Source organism: Condylura cristata, unplaced genomic scaffold, assembly GCF_000260355.1.
Source record: "Condylura cristata isolate star-nosed mole 26May11 unplaced genomic scaffold, ConCri1.0 scaffold00025, whole genome shotgun sequence".
NCBI lineage: Eukaryota > Metazoa > Chordata > Mammalia > Eulipotyphla > Talpidae > Condylura > Condylura cristata.
This window is the reverse complement of record NW_004567126.1, coordinates 31,536,713-31,558,047: the sequence shown is the minus strand read 5'-3', so window position 1 is coordinate 31,558,047 and position 21,335 is coordinate 31,536,713. Positions and strand designations below refer to the sequence as shown.

Genomic DNA, 21,335 nt, shown 5'->3' with positions numbered 1-21,335 from the left:
GAACCAAGAAACTTCAAAGGTAACTTTCAAAGGTCCCCAAGTCCTTCCTATCTCACTCTCCCTGCGCCAGCGTCAGAGAATCGCTGCGACACTAGGGAAGGGAGGAGGGAGGAGCAGGCTGCCGGCTGCAGCCCACGGTCGTGTCAGTTTACATCAGGGCAGAGCTCTGCAAGAAACTGAGCGCTAGCAAAGCCGGCGGGAACGTCTGCCGACGAGGAGACGCAGAAGGTGGCATCTCCCCTTCGGGAAGACACCGGCGCAAAGCTGCCCCCACCCGAAAGGTCTGTCTATTCTGGTCCCAGGGTGAGGAGCTCTATGGGGTGGCGAGAAGGGGGACCGGCTTGCGTTGAATGCAGGCAAGGGCCTTGGTGCTAGGAAGAGGCACACACCCAGGCTCTGACTTGGGTCTGGACACTTCTGGGGGAGGAAACGGCTCCTCATGGCACTTGGCCAACTTGCAAGACAAGGCCTCAAAGTATGAATTTGGCCTTTTGTGGGAAAAGAATATGGCAACATCTTAGGTTTGTGAGGGCACCGCACACAGCTGGCGGCGCCTTCATGAACCAGCAGGGAAACGGGGCAGAGCGGGCAGCCTCAAGTGGTCCAAGGGCTTGTCAGGACACCAGCCCGCTCTGGAGAAGGCTGTGCCTAGCAGTCAGCACCTCTGCTTACGTAATGCACAAGTAAAGAAACACACAGACAGATAATGCCACAATTCCATGATACTGGTAACTAAAAAGCAGCCCATCACTGCGCGTTTTAGCCTCAGACACAGCAAGGCGAAAAACCGCAGCTGCTGGCCTGTTCTTGATTCTCTCACGACACTAGTTTTTTATAAAAATCTGATCCTGTCCCGAGGAGCTGCCCCGAGACGCCCCCGGCCTGAGCAGGCCCGCTCCTGCGCCTTCCTGCTGGCTCCCCCATCCTGAAAAAGCACCACCTATGACCGCACAACCTCGCGTCACAGATCTGTACATGCTTTGTCTTGAGGCAAGTATTTATTTCTTAAGCTCTTACAAGTCCTCCCTGAATGTTGGATCATCTGTACCTTACCTAGCCAAAAAGAAAGAAAAGGTAAAATAAAAAACAAAACAAAATTCGAGCAAAACAAAATCAAATTTAATGGTCTTAAATGCAAAAGTAAAAACAAACAAAAAACACAAAAAAGCAAAAGAAAATTAACAGAACAGAACAACCCAAAATGTCAAGGCAGTTATGAAGAGAACTTCGAGGGTTAATCTTTCAAACTACAAATCAAAGGTTTTTGTTAATAGATAACTGGCAGGAAGTAAGTACTTTTCTGCTGAGTGTTCATACGAAAGCAAAGTTTCAAAACAAAATCCGACTAAAATAGAAAAAAGTCTAGCACTCACGAGAAGGGATGCGAGAAATACAATGCTCAAATGTTTATGAGTTATTAAAAAATAGAGCTATCGTACGCATTCAAGCTGTGTGAAATGCTCTTGGGAACCAGAGAAATCGTCGTGAACACCAGCACCCGAAGTGGGGGCACTGTGCATGCAACGTGTGGACAGAAATCTGGGAGGTCGGCGGGCGACTCGTCTGCAGGTGGGCCTGGAGCTTAGGGCTGACTCTGGAATATACTGGAGTTTCCTGGAAACTCTTTGGTCCGTTCCTATGGGTGCCGGGGCTGACCAAACACGTCTGTGTCCAGCGGAGGGCCCAGCCCGGCGCGAGGCCCCCTCCTGGCGGCGACCCACACGGGGCGGGCTGCTGCCACTACCAGGGCCGCTCGGCAGAGCCCGGGGCTGAGCGAGCAGGAGGTGGCAATGGGGCCTGCTCAGCAGAGCAACTTCCTGTCAGCCAAAGCGTAAATCGCTCAAAACGTGAAGCGGTTGAGAAAACGCACACTCAGCATCTGTCTAACAGCTTTAGTTGAAAAACTAAAACTAAAAGATAATTTCTTTTTTATCCAGCTTGTGGAGACATCGCATGAAACGAGCGTTAGACAGTCTTAGACGTTAAAGCATGCTTCAGGTTCACCACCACCCCAAGGGACTGGTTAGTCAACGCAGTCTACTTAGATTTCTGTTTAATATATATTTTAAAGGAAATAACTTAAGAAACTTAAAATTGGTCTAACATTGTGGGATTTCAAACATTTGAACATGTCGGTTGCATCCCAGAGTATAAAAACCTTTTCACTTCTCATTTAGACTAAGACAAACACTTGTGAAAATTGGCGCAAAATGAGTCGTACACTAACAAAAAGGGGTCACCTCTTCACTCTTAATGATCTATTCCGTACAAAAAAGCATGAGCGAGTTATTTGTGGGACTTGTTGGTTTTGAAGGAAACCTGCAAGATTTTGTCCCCCAGGCGGTAGCCGTTCAGACTTGCTATGGCCATCGCCGCTTCTTCATAGTTTGTCATGGTCACAAAGCCAAAGCCTTTGCACTTGTTGGTGTTGAAGTCGCGAATCACTTTCACATTGGTGACCGCGCCGAAGGGGCCAAACATCTGCCAGAGGATTCCCTCATCGGCGTCTTGGCCGAGGTTGTAGATGAAGATGCACCAGCCCGAAGAAGCGTTGCCTGGGACATTGACGCCAGAAAGCCCACTCATGTGATCTACACCCATAGGGGAGAACCTAGCGGACAGAGAGCACAGCGTTCAGGTCGCGTCCAGGCAGGCCAGCGCGCCGAGGGGGCCGGGCCGGTGCCCCGTGAGCCACAGCGGGCCCACCTGCACCGAGGGGAGTTCAGAGTCCGCCTGGGGCGGGCGGCTCACAGCTCTGAGGACACTGGCTGCCTGTCGAGCGAGGGGAGGCCTGGCCTGGACCCAGCTTCCCTCCCTCGTCCCGCCATGAGGGCGACAGCTCAGTCACCCAGGGCCTGCCGCACTTCAAACAGTGGCCGTTCTCCATGTCCTCCCAACCAAACCCCTCCTGCCCTGATACTCCAGGTCTCTCTCTGCATGGGGGATGAGTGTGTGGGGGAGTAGAGCAGGGCTGGACCTTTTTCTTTTTCCAAATTTGGACCCCCCCCCCCCGCCTCCTCACGCCCTCCCTCTCTGAGGGCTCAATCAAGCAGTGTCTGGTAACAGCACTGCAGGGCACGAGAAAACTCCTCCCTGCGGCTCCAGGCGACCTACCGCTGCTAACACCCCACAGAGTGTGACTGAACGTCAAGTTCTACAAACCTCACCCAGATGTGGGCAACGCTTTCCAAAGTGACACATCCAAACTCATGTTTACGTCAAACCCATGTCCACAAGTGTGTACACGTGCAATGAAAAGGGAGGTGATAAAGTCATGGCCAAAGCATGTGGTTCATGGGTTCATGGGTTAGAGAAGTAGCAGCCTCAGGGTTGACTTAAGAACACCCGAGGACGGTGCCGCACCTGTGAGGCCACACGGTGTAGCAGGCTTTACTGTCGCCTAAATAAAACTGGTTCTGAGCTGTGGGGCTGACTCCGGGTAAGGGTGATCAAGGGGTACCCTCAAGTGCCATCTGGCAGGCTCGCTTTCTTGACAGACCAAGAGCCAGGTAAGCAGCTCCAGGGACCATCCACTGACCAAGGGTTACTTTCAAAGCAAAGATGGAAGAGTCGGGTGGTCACGACAGGGAGCCCCGGGATCACTGCGCGGGGGGGAAAGGCAGCCTGTCCCTGTGTGACATGAAGTCAAGCGGGCTTTCCACGGTCGGCGGGCAAGGCGGTTCCCAGGACCGCCCTCCGCAGGCTCCACAGGCTGCTGTCTCGAGCCTCTCTCCCGCCCACCGTGGGGTCGTGGATGCATCACTATTTCAACGTAGCTACTATGCTGACGATAATCTGAGGAAAATTACCTACTGCCTACCGAGAATGTCTCTCACTCATACTCATTATTTCTGGCTGGCTCTTCTGCTAACTGGAGGCCATTTCTTCCTCTTGGCTGTTAGGGGGTTTCCGGCACCACTGTGGCTCTGATGGCACAGGAGGTCTGACCCTCCCTCAGTTGGGTCAGAAACGACCGCAAGCCCTGCCCCTCGGGGCCCCCACTCTCTCTCAGTGTGCCTTCCTGCGCTGCGGCTTTGATCCTCCCTCCCGTCTCATTTGCCTCATTCCCTTGTTCCTGTGGCCAAAGGCTCCCCTCTCCTCCTCCAACCTTCCCTGGCTTTCCAGTCACCACGGAACGCTGCTGTCCACACATATGGCGAACCAGGGGTGACATTTCCCGCCCTTTGTCTCTAAACGAGAAACTTCAGTGAGGAGCGGCCAGCTCTGGAAGGTGAGCCAAGCGAGGAACCCTGGCTTGCTAGACTGTGACAGTGGTTCCTGGCAAAGCAGCATGTGTGGAACAGGCAGGGCCCACCCCTCACTGTGTGCAGCAAGACAGGAAGCCTGGAAAGTCGACCCCATAGACCTCATGCCATGTCTTAGTTCTGGTGAAAACAAAACAGAAAAGGCCCTGAATCGGGATCTCTGCTCTTCCTGAGGCCACACACGCCTGGTTTTGGAGTCCGAGTTACTAATTCCAAATGTCTGCTTTATTGGAACAGAATTAGTTTCAGTGGGGAACGACTAGGAGACTTCAGCCTGAGGACGGAACTTCGCACAGAAGGCACAGAACGGCCACCACAGGGCTGCCGGCAGGGAGGCGCAGACAGCGCTGCTGGCGAAATGTCTGAGCCCTGCCCACAGCTGGGGCACAGCGCTGGCCCGCGAGCACTCCCAGGCTACATGTCCCCTCCCCGTCCTCCATAAGCTCACGCCCACCCCGCTCCCCTAGGCACCGACAGGACCGGCCCTTTCTCTCCTGGGGCTGGACACGGCGGGGTGGCGAGCACTAGCACTCACCCCTGCAGGGGGTGGCAGGGGTGACGAGGACACCAGCTGAAGAGGACACTCACACAGGCACCTCCCTGCTGGATTGTGGGTGCGGACAGGGAGACCTCCTGACGGCCAGTGCTGGACACGAGCAGACCAGCAGTCCTGGCTCACCTGCGGGGCATAGCGGGTGTGGGCAGCTGCACGCCCGGGCCCCCGACCCACCTGAATCTCTGCGCCTGGTGGTGCACGGGGCCCCCGAACCGCCTCGCAGGCGAGTGGTAGAGCTGGGAGAGCAGAGCCACGTTTTTGTTCTGGTTGGGGTTGGCCGCGAACTTCACTGTGATGGGCTCAGAGGAACCTGGGGGTTTATGACCATTGAAACTGGTAATTGCCTCTTCTGCTTCCGACCGTTTGTCAAACCGGATAAACGCAACCCCTCTGGACAAACCTTTTTAACAAACCAACAGAAATGTAGTTAGGGGAGAAGATGCGCGGATTTTTAAAACTGAAAAGCAAAAGTCAAGTCAGTCTGGTTCAGATTGGATGCTTGGTTAATGAAATAAAAAATAAACCTAAATGTTAAAAACAAACGAAGAATTAAAAAACAGACAAAGATGTAATAAGGTTACGATTTCAGATGTCAGAGGTGAAGCCGCGACTTCACTGTCCGGGCGCCCACAGGCTTTCTGGTGACCGACAGCCCAAACAGATACCCCGGATGCCTTTTCTGAGCAAAGCCATGTTAGGACAGCTCACCCCCACCGTCACCCTTTCAAAGCCGGGGGCCCACCCCAAGTGTGGATGTGGAACCTCAGGAGCGTGCTGAGGAACAGGGGCGTGAGGGCTGGGCCTGCAGAACACTCTCTGCCAGAGTGGCGGCTGCTGCCTGGCAGGGCCGGCGTGACCGAAGATCGGCGCAGGGCCTGCCCCGGGCTCACTGGTGGTTCAGCGTCCAGCTTTAGCCCAGAGCCCTGAGAGCCATCTCAGCAGACAGCTCTTCCTGTTGTTGCCACCCCACTTACCTCTTGTTAGGCCACTGTGAGGGCCTGAGACTGTCTGTGGTCCCCCCACCCCCAAGGGCCCTCAGAATGAGGTGCAGTAACTGAACTCTCCCCAGGAAACTGCTCACACACACACAGGGGTGATGGTCCCTAGACACAGGCCCCTCCCACCAGGCTAGGGCCCTGCCCTGGGACACTCCATACGTGCTACCTTCCTATGTGGAAAGGCCAGCCCCTCTCCTGCAGAGAAAAATAAGGGAATCAAGTGTGAAGGTCAAAGAACATTGGAGATGTGCCAGCGGAGGGCCAGTCTGAGGGTGAGGTCACTGGCAGGCACCCTTTTGAGGGTCTAACACAGCCAGCTGCCCTGACGCTTGACTGCCAGTCATAGTGTGCCATAACTTGATTTTTCTCCTCTAGACAAAGGCCTTTTTAGCACCGGGTGAAAGACAATGATCAAAGCAGGACAGTCCAGGGCCTTGGGCCAGTAGCCAAGCGAGCACTCTGACTGCCCCCAATGGCCCTACGTCCCACCGCCTCCTCTTGCAGCTTCCCACAGGGTCACCAACTGCCCCACAGCAGGAAAAGGGTGGGGTGTTCCCAGCTGGCTGGGAGGCTGAAGAGGGGCTGAAGAGGAGAGACACAGGTGCACGCTGGGCCCAGAATCCCATGCAGAGGCCTGACTTGGACACCAACGCTGCAGGACCCCTTTCAAGCCAGTCAGAGACCCCCCAGTCTGGGATTCTTTTCTAAAGCACACACCCCAACTCTCCCCTCCTGACCGCCCCCCTCCCTTGCCATCCCCAGCCTTGCCCGGCACAGCACACAGAGAGGCGACACAGTGGCTCCTGACGGCCTCCAGGCCGCCCCCCATCGGTTCCATGATGGCTATTTAAACCAGAAACTACAACTCACACGCCAGAGACACGCTCTGAATCAGTGAGGTCAACTCTGGCAATTCACATGCGTGATGGGGAGATTCTGGAGCCTGAACTCATCATGAATTTCAGCCCAGAAGAAACACCTGCAAACATGCACTTGCAGACGCTGTTTACTCATGGCCAGGGCAGACAGGGGGCTCCAAGAGCCTGCCTTGAGCGCACGCCCCAGGGGTGGCGCCATCCAGGTGCTAGGGACCTGTGGCCGGGCAGAGGGGGCTGCAGGGTGGCTCCCTGCGGGGCTTGTCAATGCCTTTCAGGTGGAAGTTGCTCAGAAGTGAAGAAAGCCCAGGAGAGGCACCTGCACTAGAGCTCAGTGACTGGTCACCGGGAATGTGTGCTCTGAGGGTGTCTGGTCCCCTCTCCTGGTTCTCAGAATTAAGAGCGGGTGAGACCCATCATCTTCAGATGAGTAAAGCAGAAGACTCAGGATCAAAGCGGATAAAGGAGCAATGAAATTTGAAAGAAAGTTACGTTAGGTCAGGAAGTTCGGTTTCTTTAATGCTGAGACGTACACCTTAGAGGGAGACTGACAGCAAACTGCCAGCCACGTGCTCTCTCCTGACCCTTTGGGCTGGGGGTTTCTGTGCCCTCAGAAGGCACAGGGGGTGGCTTCCTCTGGGGCTCTCACCCCCAGGGGCTCACTTCCTACTCTTCATTGCTGCAGGCAGGGCCCCTCCTCTTTCCCTCTCCCTCACCCCCTCTCCGCTCTCCTCCAAGGCCATGGAGATGAGGCCTTTGCTGAAGCGACAGAGGCTGGCAGGGAAGGCTGAAAATTGGGGTCCCATGAACCTCTCTGGAGTTCCTAGCTAACCTGGGAGCAACACTGAGGTGCCCCCGTCAGTCCAGCCTTGCAGAAGCGGGAGGGCCCTGGGGAAGCCAGAGGTGTGGCACTGAGCTTCCGAACAGCAGGCCCCCCTCGGGAGGCACACAGTGGCGCGACGGGGCCGGCAGAGGCGCAGCAGTCCTGTGGGACTGCGCAGCGGCAGGCCACAGAAGCAGAAGGGGGCCGCGCAGTCACCCTCTGGGTCCCTGAGCCCTCACGTCACCTACAGGTGATGCTGGGGACAGACACCTGCACTGATTAAGCCAACTGAACTGTTCTCTCTCACCTGGTGCTTGAAGTAAGGGGCAGCTTTAGGGACCAGGAAGCCATGCTGGTGCAGACCGGGGCGTCTATACCAAGTAAAGGGCAGACTCATGTACCTCACCCCTTATCCCCACCCCAACCCTCCGCCATCCACCTCAGAGCAATGGGGCACCATGAAGATGGTATGGGGGCGTCCCTCCGCACAGCCCCGGTGTCTGAGGCAGGCCATGTCAGGCTAATGCCAGAGACCTGCTCTGGAAACCTTTCTCCTCAGGCCCCTGGGGTACAAGCGCTCCCAACCCTCTCAAGGCACGGCAGGCGGCAACAGGGAGAGCAGGAACCAAGGCGCCAGGCCAAGCTCACGGCTCCCGTGGCCCATTGCTACTCGCAAGCCAGAAGGGCCACATGTCACTCTCTGGGCTCTGTCTGCGGCCTGTGGGCACTGCTGGCCTCAGAAGGCTCACAACTATGACTTCCTATGACCCACTTACCCAGGGTTTTCTAATGCCACAGGCGAGGACAGGTGAGCACACTGTGCAAGATAAACATGACCTCAGGTAACGCCTTGGGCTTCACCGAGCTCAGAACAAGAACCCTCCTTTCTAGGCTGTCGGCAAATCCCCACTTCTACGAGGGCTAGAACTGAGACCGGAGTAGGAGGCCCAAGCTCAGCAGTCCCCAGACAGAGCCATACGCCGGTCTTGGCAAGAGACGTCCCGACCCCACTCTAGGCAGCAGGGCAGGTGGGCCACATGGTCAGCTGGAGGGGAGCCCAACCCCGCCCCCCACCTCCGGGGCTCAGCCAGGGGCACGGGGTTCTGACTTCAGCTGTGTCTGACTGCTTCAAGCAAACCAGAGCCCACACCAAACTCCTGAGCTGAGGTGGCCTGAGAGGGGTCGGGTGGTCATCGAGAGCAACCTACAGCCTCTGGGCTCTGGGAGGGGCATGCATCCAAACCACGGACCAGCACCGCTCACCAGAAAGTAACCCTGCGGCTTCCCGGCTGACAGTGGGGGCGGCACCATCCATCTACCTGCACCCGGCCAGGCAGGGACACTCAGAGGTCTAAGGGAACGTGCCAGAATTTCTTGGCATGTTCACCTTAAAATGGTAGTCTCGTCCAGTCTTCTAGCAAGTGTACCTTTTCAGGCTCATGAAACGAAAGCAGGCGTGCCCTCACTCCAACCATGTGCTCAGCTGAGGTGCCAGCACCACCTAACCCTCAGCCACCCTCGGCGAAAGGCTCGACGCGAGCCCGCTATACCTGTGGTCTGATCCACAAGGACCCGGGAGTTGATGATTCGCCCGAACCTCGAGAACATGTCCTCCACGTCCTTCTGGGTCATGGTCCTCGGGAGCCCGCTGATGTACAGGTTGGCATCTTTGATGACCTCTGAGCTGGGGCGAGCATAGGACACCTTGAAAACAAAACCACTTTCTGGGGTTAGGGCAGGTGTGTGGCCAAGGCAGGATGGTAACTTCCAGGTGGGAAAAGTCAACTCTGTGCTAAGAGACCCTAACCTGGATCCCTGAAGAGAGACATTTTCCCTTTTCGCAGTCAAAGGGCTGTGTGCCCAGAGCTGGCCGACGGCAGGGTTGGGCTTAGTCCAGCTGCCTGCCCCGGCCATGCAGGGGGTTCCTCAGTGGGCTGGCATGCCTGGGCTGGGTAAGGGGCGTGTCCGGACTGGGAGGCCCCACGAGGTGGTGGCCACAGACACTGAGTGTTGCAGGGGGCAGCTCGTCCCCCTCCATAGGCAAGCTGGCTGTGAGGACCCATGCGGGGCCTGTGTGTTGGGGAAGTCCAGCTGTGTCCGGTACCCGCGTGTGCGGTACTAAGGAACCCCCCCCCTTCTGAGTTTTGGTTTTGCAGAGTCAAAGCAAGTCTGACAGGAGCCTGTGCACCGGCTTAGGGAGGTGCGCGGCGCACGGTGACGGAAAGGTGCCGGAAACCTTTCACAGGCTCACGGCTCCAGGGACCTGCAGTCCTGGAGGAGGGACCAACATCACGCCTTGGGAGCCCTCAGGGGCATGGGATTCCCACACACCAGAGCCAGAAGCACATCAGGATGGGAGATGGAGGAAGAGGAGGGGAAGTGTGCGTTCTGGTGGGTGGGGCTGGGACCTGTGCAGAATATTCTCTCTGAGGTCAGAGGTCAGCCTCGCAGGTGTCCCAAGCCACTTGAGCACACAGAAGGGGGTGTTCTCAGCCTGTGCTTGGCCTGGCAAGGCGGGCAGGGGTGTTGCTGTACACACTTGAGTCCACAAACAGTCCTTCATCCATGTACTCGCAGCCCCTCAAATATTGGGGGGTAGGGGAGCGGCGGCACCAGTAACATTCCGCCTTGGCCAGCGGAGCGCTACACAGCTCTGGAAGCTGAGGGTGAAACGAGGTGCGGGGGGCGGTCAGAGTCCAGCTCTGCCTGCAGCCGAGGCGGGCTCGTGGAGATGGGCACCAAAGGGGAGGAACAGAAACAACGCTGACCGGGAGGCCATAGGGGCTGCCAGGTTTTGTCAGGGACGGGGGCCGCAGGCAACAGTGCTGCACGCGTCTGACACACCCTAGGAACTCCCCCGTGCTGTGTCCAGGCCCGAGGCCCTGAGGCCAGGTATAAAGTGAGAGACCTTTGGGGACACTTCAGGGTCCCTCCGTGGTTTGTTCAAGGCTGGGACGACCCAGTACTGTCCCGAGAGGCTGCCCAGGCCTGCGGGGCCTCCGGCCAGTTCTCTTCACTTTGCGTCTGGTCCGTGGGGCTTAGTCATGCTGCTCGACTTCCAAAGGATGTGGCCCCTCTCTCTCTCACAAAATTTAAAAATCCAAGTCTATGTCAACTAGGGCACAGCACACCCTACTAAACTCTTGCCAGAGGGTGTCACCCTAATTCTTTGCCACTCAATTTTACCGAAAGCCCCAGTGATGGGCACTGAATTCTGGGTCTGATGGCAGCAAGAAGGCAGGCCCACAAGGCCTGGGCATTCTGTGCTTTCCAGGACCTGGCTGGGCCCACAGGGTGTGGCTGGCGTCTGGGACCGCTGCCTGGTCCTTGCAGGTATGTCTGGAAAGGGTTGTACTTGGAGTCTGTTCTTGCTTATTATTTATTAAAAGAGCTTTTTATTTATGCATACAAGAGCTGGGGTACAGGCCAGAGGTATGTGGAGGGGGGGACAGCGGAGGGGGTGGTGAGAGGACTCACCAGAGACAGCGGGGAGCAGAACAGGCAGATGTACTGGAACACACTGCTGAAGGGAGCAGTGGGGAGACGGGAGACAGGAGGCTGCTGCGCCCTGTGGGTCGCTCCCTGACCGGGGATCAAACTCTTGCTGCAGTGGCTGTGGAGAGCTTCACAGTGCTGAGACTTAATCTGCACCACAAGGGAGGTCCCTGCCCTTGACTGCTGATGAAAGGCACCAGGGTAAGTGCATTCTCCAACTCTGAATCCAACTGTGAACAGTGAAGGGGTGGCACTGATTGTCCCCAAGGAAGACACCTGAAGGTGTCTTCAAGCGCCAGGTGATTACTGCAGCTCGCCTCAGTCACTGTCAAGTTCAGAGTTCTATCAGAACCCAGAGAGAGAGCACCACAGCACCTAGACACTGCAGGTGTGCAATGACACAGCTGGTGTGGCCTGGCGCCCCAACACCCAGAAGCCTCTTTTCTAAGCTCAGTCATTACCTGCTCCTTTGTCTCAATGAGATCTTTTTCTAACTGTCCCATTCTCAAGAAACCTTCCGGTTAGGGGCTGAATCATGTCTGCCCCCACCCACCCACCCACACACAAACCCTATGCTGCCATCTGAATCCCCAAAATGTGACCATATGGGGAAAAAGGGCCCCCACGCGTCATCAGACAATGCAGTCACGCCGTCCCAGGCGGGCCCCAAGCCCAGTCTGGCTCGCGGTGCAAAGGCAGGGGGGCCGCGCCCCGTGGTGTGGCCAAGGGTGGCCCACGGCTGCTGCGAGCCAGGCAGCAGCCGCCCTCACGGCTTCAGCTTCGGAAGGCCTCAGCCCTGTCCACGCTCTCTGCTGAGTCCTAGCCTGTGTAAGTGCTGCCGCCGTCCCCTCTCTCTCAGCCTTAGGGAACCAGCGCGCTCCCCGACGGCAGAGCAGCCGCGGCAAGCAGCACCCCCTCCCGCAGGGCCTTCACTGGGCACGAGTCATGATGTGATCCACCGCAGGATTTACCTGGCAGTGATGAGGGCGAGACTTTGGCATGTGCCGCCGTGACACCCGCACCTAGAATAGGTGCCGGTGAAGTGCAGGTATTCAGCAAACCTTCACTACACGAGAGGCTGAAAGCAGCAGCTTTGCCAGTGACTGCGCCTGCTGATCAGTGCCAAGGTCCCCAACGCCCTGGTGTGGGGCCTGGGCACTGGGCAACTGGGGAAGCTGCCTGGCATTGGGGTTAAGTGCCCAGAGTCAGGATGGCCACTTTGAACCCTGGCCTCGGCTCTCCTACCTACCTCTGTGGCCTCAGCGGGCCTGTCACCACTCTAAACATCAGCTTCTTCGAGCCTAAAGCGGGGATCGGGTCTCCTGCGCTGAGGTGCGGCCAGCCGGAGTCAGTACAGAAGGGCCGGGCCGCTCTGAGGCTTCGGCCAGTGCTGGCCCTGTGACTCAGGGCCTGTGCACACACCTGCCCCCACCAGGGCTATTGTGGGGAGCGGGGAGGCCCTCACTCCTGACTCAAGACACTCAGACCAAGGAGGGCACAGTGAGCACCCTAAGAGTGAGGGCTTCAGAGACCGAGGCCCAGGCCAGGACACAGACAAGCCTCTGGAGGGGCCTGCCTGTGGCGAAGAAGTGGGGCTTGGACCCTGGGGACAAGCTCACGCTTCCACAGCAGGCTGGGCCACCAAGGCCCCACCAGTACCTCCATCCTTGCTTCCTGCCCTGCCTCAGCATGATGAATGCCTCCTCCTTTTCCAGACATCAACTACAACTTCTGGGAAACCCCCACGCTTCCCGCGTGTTGAAGCCCACCGGTATAGACTTGCAAACGCACCCAGGTACAGTCAGGGCTAACGCAGGGCTTGGCGTCGAGCTACCGGAGGCAAGTCCTGGGCCACAGAACCACAGCACCTGGCAGAGGGCCTCACCTTCATACATATTTGATGACGAAGCAAGATAATTCCTAAGAGGCTGGGAGCTTTGGGTCAAAAATAACCCACCTAGGGCCGGGGGAGAGGGGCAAAGGCAGGCGGCCGGAGGACTCTGGCAGTGTGGAGCTCAGGGGCAAGCTGACCCACCAGGGTGTGTGGGTGAGGTGTGGTGGGCAGTGGCGACCTGGCCGTTCCAGGAAGCCAGGACACAGGTCTGGCCCGCGGCAGAGGGAGGAGGCATATTCTAAAGGAAGGCACAGCAGGAAGCAAAGGCACCAGACTGTCCAAGGTCCTAAGAGCCTAAGACTCGGGGAAGCGGTGGGGGTGGGGAGGGGTGTCGGCCTGGGGCCAAGAGAAGAACAAGGGGAGGGAGAGTGGTCGGAGGGCAGAGCAAGCATCTGGCGCACCCCGGAGGACGGGCCCCAAAGCCCCTCCTGGAGCTGGCTGGCCACTAGCGGCGGCCTTTCTGCCCACGCGCGCCCTGCAGCTGTGTGGGCCCCCTGCCTTCAGCCACGTGTGCCAGCCCAGTACCTGTGCTATCTGTCTCTGCCACACGCGTCTCTTTTGATGCGCACGCACACGCACTGGCACGCACGGGAAAGGAATTTATTTTTACTGTGCTGCACATACCTGGTGCCAACAGACATCTGCCCGTGGCGGGCAGGGAGGGCAGGAGGGACGAGGCTGCCACCAGCGCACTGGGCCCGGAACAAGCAGGAGGGCACACGCGGCCACGACACTCCCCTGGGCAGCCGCCCGAGGACGGAACACGCCGCCGAAGAGCCCTGCGGAGCGCGGCCTGCGGCCGAGCAGGCTGCCACGGCCGGCCGCCGCGTGGGCAGACAGGAGGGCCCGCAGGCCCTGAGGCGCAGCGGGAGCCCACGGCCCTCCACAGGGACGGTGAGGGCGGTGCGGGTGGTGGTCGCCATTGGCATGGGGGTGCCGCAGATGACCGGGGCGCAGGAGTGAAGCGGCGGCGAGCACAGCTCTTTACCTTAATGGTTTTGGACTGGAGCCGCAGGCCATTCAGCGTGTTTATCGCTCTCTCCGCGTCCTTCGCAGTCACGTAGTTCACAAAGCCGTAGCCCAAGCTGTGTCCTGGCGGAGAACAGGAGAGCGCGGTAAGACGGCGGACGGGATAGCCGGGGGGACGGGCCTGTGCCAGGAAGGCAGCAGAGCCAGGGCGAGGAGGGAAGCAGGAGGTGCTGGCCACGGCTCCGGAGGCCAGGGACAGTGGCACGACGATGTCTGTGCTGCCCTTTCTGCAGAGAACTGCTACTTCTGGTCAAGAAAAAGGTATTAAGACGCAAACAAGCCACTGTTGCTGGCCACACGCTGCGGAGGCACGCAGGCTTGCTGGCTCTGGCGCTCCCCAGCGTCAGTGCCCGTCCCTTCCCCAAACCCCGAGACCTCGCAAAAGCGAGCACGGGGAGGTCCCTGCCCTGGAGCGGAGTGCAGCCAGTTTTCTAGTTTTCTAGAGACTGCCTCGGCGCGCCAACAGCTCAAGATTGGGGGAGCTGTAGGGGCACAAACCTGACTTCTTCCCACAGAAACCCAGGGTCAGAGGCGTGGTGTTCGGCCCCTTCCGCAGTGGCAGAAGCAACTGTCGACCGGCTCCTCTGGGGAGGCGGCACACGACGGGCGGGCGGGGACAAGCAGGCCCTGGTCTTGCGCCTTCAGCTCTACGTGCCTCCCCCTGGCTTGCAGGCGTGGCCCCCACCCCGCCCCGTGCACACCACTGCCTGCCAGCACCACCCCCACTGCGACCATCCGGGACCCGTGGGCGCTGCCCAGGCCCATGACGCGGTTCCAGGAGCTCTCCACAGCACTGGGCACTTGTCCCCTTGAAACCCCCCCGGAAGCCAAAGAGCAGCAGGTTCTCCCTCCAGTGGCCCTCCCTCAGGCTGCTGGTCCTCTCCACTACTCAGGATGGTGCCCAGGTTCCGCCGTAGGCCCCTTCTGTCACACTCTGGCAGGTGACCGCCCATGTACTCGCACTGGCAATGTCACCTCGGAACTCTTCCCCCAATGGCCACTGCCTCCGCCCCTCCGCATCCTGCTCCTCTCCCAGTTCTCGCTGGGCCAACATGTAGGAGCTGAGCACCTACTGTGCGTCGTGCTCATCAGGGTGCCTGGTGATCATGCAAGGGGACAGTTGACGTGTTAATGGAACGTCCCAGTGGACACGGTGAACCAGCAGCGAGAACAAGCGTCAGTGCCACCAGGCACTATGAAGAGCATGGCTGGAGGTGCCCTACAGACAGGGCAGCCAGGAGTGCCCTGAGGGAGACGCCAGGTGGCTGGAGTCAGGTGTGCACACAGAAGTGCAAGCACCACTCTGAGGCAGAGCGGACGCTGTTTCAGGAAGCCGAAGCCCACTAGTGAGGACAAGCAGAAGGAGCCAGGGCTGGGCAGAGGGCTGCTGGGTCCAGCGTGAACTCAGTGGGGAAGACGCTGGGGCCGAGCCCTCAGTGGGGAAGAAGCCTGGGGCCGGACCAGGCGTGCCAGAAGGGCAGCGTGCCACAAGGGTAGGGGCAGCAGAGGGAGATCCACCAACAGGACCTGGAGAAGGGGGCAGCCCCTAGGGAGGCAAGACCCCTGGCACTGTGCCCAGGATGGGTATTCTGGGCCTGGTGGGAAGGGCTCTCTGGATAACCTTGCTCAGGGCTGTGCCCTTAGGCCTCGCCCACCCTGGATGGACACCCCAGGGCAACAGGAGGGAAGGCAGCGAGGCAGGAAGGGAGCCCTTCCTTTGGCCATCGGAGAAGGCGACAGACCAATGTACTCAACCCAGCGAGCACCACTCCCACCCTCCTTTCCCCACCACTCCCAACTCTGCAGAATCACCAGGGCAACCTCTAAACTACCAGTCCATTAAATCCCAGGGAAGGCAGGGCAAGAATGGGCAAGGTTTCTGTGGGGTGGAAAGCTCCCCCTATAACAGCCAAGGCTGGAGCTGCTGCTGGGCCTCATGAGGACAGCAGACGCAGAGATGCCTGGGGGAGGGGGACCTCGCTCCCCAGAGCAGCCCCGAAGGACCGCTCCCCAAGCAGGGTCCACCAGCTCTTGCTTCCCTCCCCCAACGCCTACCGCAAGGCCGGAAGTTCTGGCTTTCGGATGTGTGTGGCCCGCAAGCCCCCTCCAGGAGGGTCCCACGCAGGCGGATGGCCAAACTCCCCAGCGGCAGAGGCTGACGCAGCGGGCGTGGGTGGCGGGCTTTGCTCCTCTCAGTGCCCCGCGCTGCTGCTGATGAGGGTTGACCAGAGCCAGCCCCCCAAGAAAGCCCTGACTGTCCCTACCTGGAGGGCTCTCTGTGACTGGGAAGAACTCACTGGTCAGGGCACTCACCCTGCTGGTCACATTTCTCTTTTTCATTAGACAAGGACTCAGACAAGGCATGATTTTCCAGTGCCTCATCTCATGCCCAGACCAGTGGCCAGCCGTCATGCGCTGACCCTTCGACACTTGTCAAACTGACCTAGGGGCCGCAGCTCGTATGGGAGAGGGTAGCTACTGACAAGTGTTTTCACCTGGGGAGACAGAGTGAGTTTCGGGCTGGGGAAATGAGTGATTTATTTAGCAATAAGTAAGTAACAGCAAAAGAAAGAGAACGGGAAAGAACAAGAAGGTTATTTTATGAAACAACAAACAGCCAGCAAACAGGGGAAAACACATGTACCGCACCAGAAACTGCATGGCCCCCACAACCTGGAGTCCCTAGGCCGGCAGAAGGTGAGCGACCCTGCCAGGTCTGGGCAACAGCAGGCAGGGAGCGCGACGTGGAGATCCCGAGAGCCAGCTGTCAGCAGGGCCAGGAGTTTTTACACACCGCCCGCCCAGGGCGGCCGTCTACGGAAATAACCAGAGAGCACAGATTCGTGCTGGGATGCCTGGCTCAGAGACGTCTGAGGGGCAGAGGAATGATGACAACTTATGCTGGGCTCAGCACTTCCACGACCCGGGTACTGGGAAGCGCCAGAAGACAGTCATGCGCAGTGACGAAAAACGCATGTGGAGAGACGGAAAAGCCCCTGGACGGTGGGTGGCAGAGTCCACATGTGTCAAAGCACATGGGGTGACAAGAAGCATGGAGAGGACCAGGCTGGGGGTGGCGCCACGGCCGGTAGCGGCGCGCGACTGAAAGGTCCCCAGCTTGCTCACGTTAAATGTCCTTCTGTAAGGCACAAAAATGACTCCTGCTAAGGAAAGCAAGCGGCCAGGCCAGGTGTGGAAGAGTATGCCCACAGCGAAGCCTCGAGTCCCCAGGGTACCTCAGCGCCTCGGGCCAGGCGTAAGCGCGAGAAGCGATGGCTAAGACTTGGGCCAGACCCCAGAGCCCTGGGAGCCAGAGCGTGGGCCTTACTCTGACCAGGGGCATGGCAACGCGCGCTGAATGTAGAGGCCGGTGGCCGAGGGCCAAGGGGCTGGCATGCCACACAGTGCAGTAGGTTGGGGGTGCTGCCTGGCCCACCAAGGGTCGTATGGCACCTGCAAAGGGACCAGACGCCAGGACCCATCAGAGGACTGGGTCACATGGCGAGGTTAACTAGTGATGGCGGTTGCTTGAATCAGCGCAGGACCCAGCACAGAGGCCTGGCCAGTCAGAAACACCCTGAATCCGGAGACCCGCACCCGAGACTGCTGGCACCCCAGCCGCTCCCGCCCCGGCGGCGCTCACTGAGGACTGCCGCGTGAAGACCATCAGCTCAGCCTTCTCCCGCCTGGGCTCACAGACTCCTCACGTGGAAGCGCCGGTGGAGGCCATCTCCAGGCACAGAGTCCTAACAGGGCCCTGCCCCTGGCTTACACGGACCTCTGGACAAGAAAGTTCCAACTTCAGCGCAGTGTGAGAAACCCACGCTGAGAAAAGAGGTGGCACAGTGACTAGTCGCACATCTGAAGAGCTGCCAGAAGGAAGACCGCGTCAGCGGGTCCCTAGCTCATGCGACAAGCACTGCGTTTCTGACACAGCTGACGCGGAACACCGTCTCAGCACACGCTGAGCAGCCTGCCGTTTGGCTGCGCTGACAGCGAGCCTGGTTCTCTCGGGCTCTGCCATCCGCGCTGGCCTTCGGGTTCTTGGCAGACCCAAGCCCTGGAGGGTTCCGGCGTGAGCAGCACCACAGGCCCGAAACCTGAAAGCGATCGTGTTTCAGCGGCTGCCATGTGGGGAGTAACTGAGAAGTGAACCTGGTCAGCTACGTGGCAGGAGAGAAGTGATTTCCGAATTACACTTCTGCTTTTATCAGTTCTCACAATCAGTTCTCTCTGGACCGATATGGCCACATGGAGATGACCTCGTTAAAACAGCTCACATGAACACGACTCACATGCCCCGAAGAGCTCAATAAGTGAGCAGACAAAGAAGTTAGGTATATCTGAAAACCAGGCAGCCGTGCTCAGTAGTAATGAGGCTGAAAATTTCCTTCAAAGGAGAAAGGCAGACTTGTTAGCAGCCATGAGAATTCCAAAACCCCTCTCAACTAGAAAGCAGGAGATAGCAGTTTCTAGAATGTTCCAACACTTCCGATTTAGTATAGCATCTAAAGTTCCCCTTTATAAGACACTTATTAACTCCCATGCTCAGAATTAGAAGGGCACTTCAAAGACGCTCACTTCAGTCCTCTCCCCCCCATCCCATCAGTGCCGTACAGCAGTCAGCTGGCCTCTTTAGGAGTGTCATCCCGGGGACAGGTGACATCACGATGCTGGCAAATGTAGGGAGTCAGCAAAGCATGACGATGGGTACACAGGGTTCACTAGATTACAGTTTTATGTAAACTGGAATAAAGCATTATTTTATTTCCATAACAAAAATGAGTTTTTACTTTTACTTTCTGTGTAGGGAATCATAGTCCCACAACCCAGGCCGGCAACCAGAGCCCTCTGGGGAGGACAGCCACAGACAGGAGGGGGGAGAGGATGGTCAGGGAAGCAGAGGCAGAGGCAAGTGCTCTTCAAAACAATGCTCCGACCTGGGGAGCAGGTGCTCCCTAGCACCTGGTTGTTCCAGTCTTTTTCGAGTCTTTGCAACCACGCTCTCAGAATGGAGGCTGCTCTAAGGAGAACCCCCAGGGACTGGGCCTTCTGCCAACCTTTACGGGGTGGGTGTCCTCAAGATAAAAGAGCCACTATTGTGACTGTGTGGGTGGAGACACTGGGGATGCGAGGTGGACTGTGAGGGAGAGGCAAGCAGGGCTCTCAGAGGGTCTGCCAACCCCTCGGCCTGCCAGGTGATCTGCCTGTTTCCACCCCCCGCCCAGAGTTGACTGTTTCAGATGTTCAAGCCAATGGCAAATAGACAGCTGGCCCTAACCTAACGAAGGGTTGCCTCAAGGGACATGGCCCTGTGCTCTGTCTTGAACCTGAGAGCGCAGAGGCCTGGAAGGAAAAGGATGGGTCTGTCTGGGCCTGCTCTGGGCAGGGTGCTGGCCAAGAGTCCCTTCCACAGGCTGGGCCAAATCCAGGCCAGGCCGTCATTTTTTGGTCCCTTCTAGCTATCAGAGCAGTCTCCACTTCTGGAGTCTCATGAAGGATTTTCCCCTTCTGGGAACCCAAGTTCAATATGATACCAGGGCAGTAGCAAACAGCCTGAGGTAAGAAGGCAACGTCACAGCATCACTCCAGACTCTGACTCTCCTGCGCCGAGAGGAGTCACACTGTGGGGTCACAGGCAGAGGAAAGGGCACAGCGGGACAGTCATCAGTACCCTGTACGAACGTCTTGCTTTCTTTACCTGCTACTTTATCCCGAATAAGTTTTGCAGATTCAACTTCACCAATACTGCTAAACAGACTTCGTAACTCATCCTGGGTCATATTCTGAGGGAGGTAGTTGACAATTAAATTCGTTCTCCCGATATCATCCCTGCAGTCTTCGGCCATGTGGTCTTCATAACCATTAGACATTGTATTTTTTTAATACTCTGCAGAGGAAAAAAAAAAATCAAGAAAACGTTCATACTGCAGAACAACTGCACTTGCACATAAAGACATTTTTCTTTTCAACACAGTATGTTCACCTTCCGCCTGCACAAAACTCTGCACCTGCATGTTTACAGCAGCTCTGCTCAGAACTGCCCGAGCAACCAAGGTGTCCTTCAGCAGGCGAGTAACAGCCAAATTCTAGGCGTCTGAGGCAGCCACACCATGGACCACATAACTGTGCGCTAAATCGAAATGCGGTATGAAGCTGTGACGCCACGAAGGCCCAAAGGGCACGTGACGAAGTGAAGGAGTCATGGCTGCATGTCACAGGGCCCCGGGACGACATCCGGGTAAAGGCACAACTATCAAGAGAGACAGCAAAAGGATCCATTGTGACCAGGAGCGGGATGGGGGGCAGATGAAGAGGTGGAACATGGGCTTTCTAGGTCAGGGAAACAACTCTGTGATACTCTAACAGTGGCACATTTGCCAAAACTCACAGAGTATGTAACAAGAGCAAATTAAAGCAAGCTACTGGCCTCAGCTAGCAGTGTCCACACTGGTCCATTAGTATATGCAACAAAGCACCACTCTAATGTAAGATGCCAGTATAAAGGAAAGTTTGTGTCGGGAAAGGAGTGTATATATACTTCCTTCCCAGACTTTTTGTGAACCTAAAATTGCTCTAAAAGACAAAGAGAAGGCACCTCCAAGTACAGCCATTTCCTTTTACTAAGAGGGCTTTGAAAGGGAAGCAGTTCCAGCATCCTATTCAGATCACCCTAGACAGATCCAGGGTTGTCCTGTCTCAGAATTTTGGATTGCGCTCTCTGGTTGACATGTGATGCTTTCTTGGGTTGGCACTGCTGATGCAGCTAGAGACTGGGGAACAGGTGCCCTGAGCACCCCAACCCAGACATCCCCTCTGTCTTCAAAAAGGCAGGCAACAGCTTTACAGCCCTTTATGTCTCAAAGGCCACAGCAACTGAGTCAGGAAGTAGATTAGGATTTCTCTACCCATGAGAAGAACTTGGACTTCGTAGTTTGCAGGCTTTGGAATACCTTAGCTGCTATAAAAGTCTTTGGTTTCTGCACAGAGATGGTTTCAGAGTGGGGTCCAGAGCAACAGAGCTTTGTGCCGAAAGCACAACTCACTCTGGCTTTGCTGACAGCGCCGCCTAATCCAAGAGGTGGCAGGTCTCTGCCTCTAAAGACACAGGCAGCCCCCACCCTGGTTGAAGGGTCATCCCTGAGAGAGAGGTTCCTTCTGCCTGGTGGGCCTTTGGGGACGGCCCACCCATCTCTCCACATTCCCTATGCCAAGCTCTGCTTTTATGCTTGCAAATGCAGGGTCTTCAGGAGCCTCAGTCTTCTTTAAAAACAGCCTCACCTGTGGTTACATAAAACCTGAGCACACAGGGGCTTCCCGCCCACTCCGAGAATCGACAGTGAGAGGAAGTAAGTATAGTTCCTTGTTTCCTAGTAGAAATACTCATGTTTTTCTCCCTT

The 21,335-nt window shown here is 57.3% G+C and overlaps 1 protein-coding gene across 2 annotated transcripts; it reads right to left on the bottom strand.

Moving 5' to 3' along the window:
• Positions 1 to 1,097: 1,097 nt before the first annotated feature.
• On the bottom strand, positions 1,098 to 19,817 carry ELAVL1 (ELAV like RNA binding protein 1). Of its 2 annotated transcripts, none has more exons than XM_004689416.1 (5): positions 19,637 to 19,817; positions 13,895 to 13,998; positions 9,068 to 9,221; positions 4,996 to 5,221; positions 1,098 to 2,611 (listed from the first exon to the last, which is right to left on the bottom strand). In XM_004689416.1, the coding sequence occupies exons 1-5, from the start codon at positions 19,806 to 19,808 to the stop codon at positions 2,287 to 2,289; spliced, it is 981 nt and encodes a 326-aa protein (XP_004689473.1). In that variant the 5' UTR covers positions 19,809 to 19,817; the 3' UTR covers positions 1,098 to 2,286. The 2 variants fall into 2 exon arrangements, with proteins under 2 accessions (XP_004689473.1, XP_012584922.1); XM_012729468.1 differs by having other exon boundaries at positions 4,996 to 5,131; positions 19,637 to 19,812.
• Positions 19,818 to 21,335: the final 1,518 nt, after the last annotated feature.

What these genes read in the sequence shown, in the direction of transcription:
- ELAVL1 (XM_004689416.1), bottom strand. Translation starts at nt 19,808, where the DNA reads ATGTCTAATGGTTATGAAGACCACATGGCCGAAGACTGCAGGGATGAT. An exon ending in TCCAGTCCAAAACCATTAAG is followed by an intron (nt 9,222 to 13,894) that starts GTAAAGAGCTGT and finishes TTTGTTTTCAAG; the next exon opens with GTGTCCTATGCTCGCCCCAG. An exon ending in CACCAGGCGCAGAGATTCAG is followed by an intron (nt 2,612 to 4,995) that starts GTGGGTCGGGGG and finishes TCTGTCCGCTAG; the next exon opens with GTTCTCCCCTATGGGTGTAG.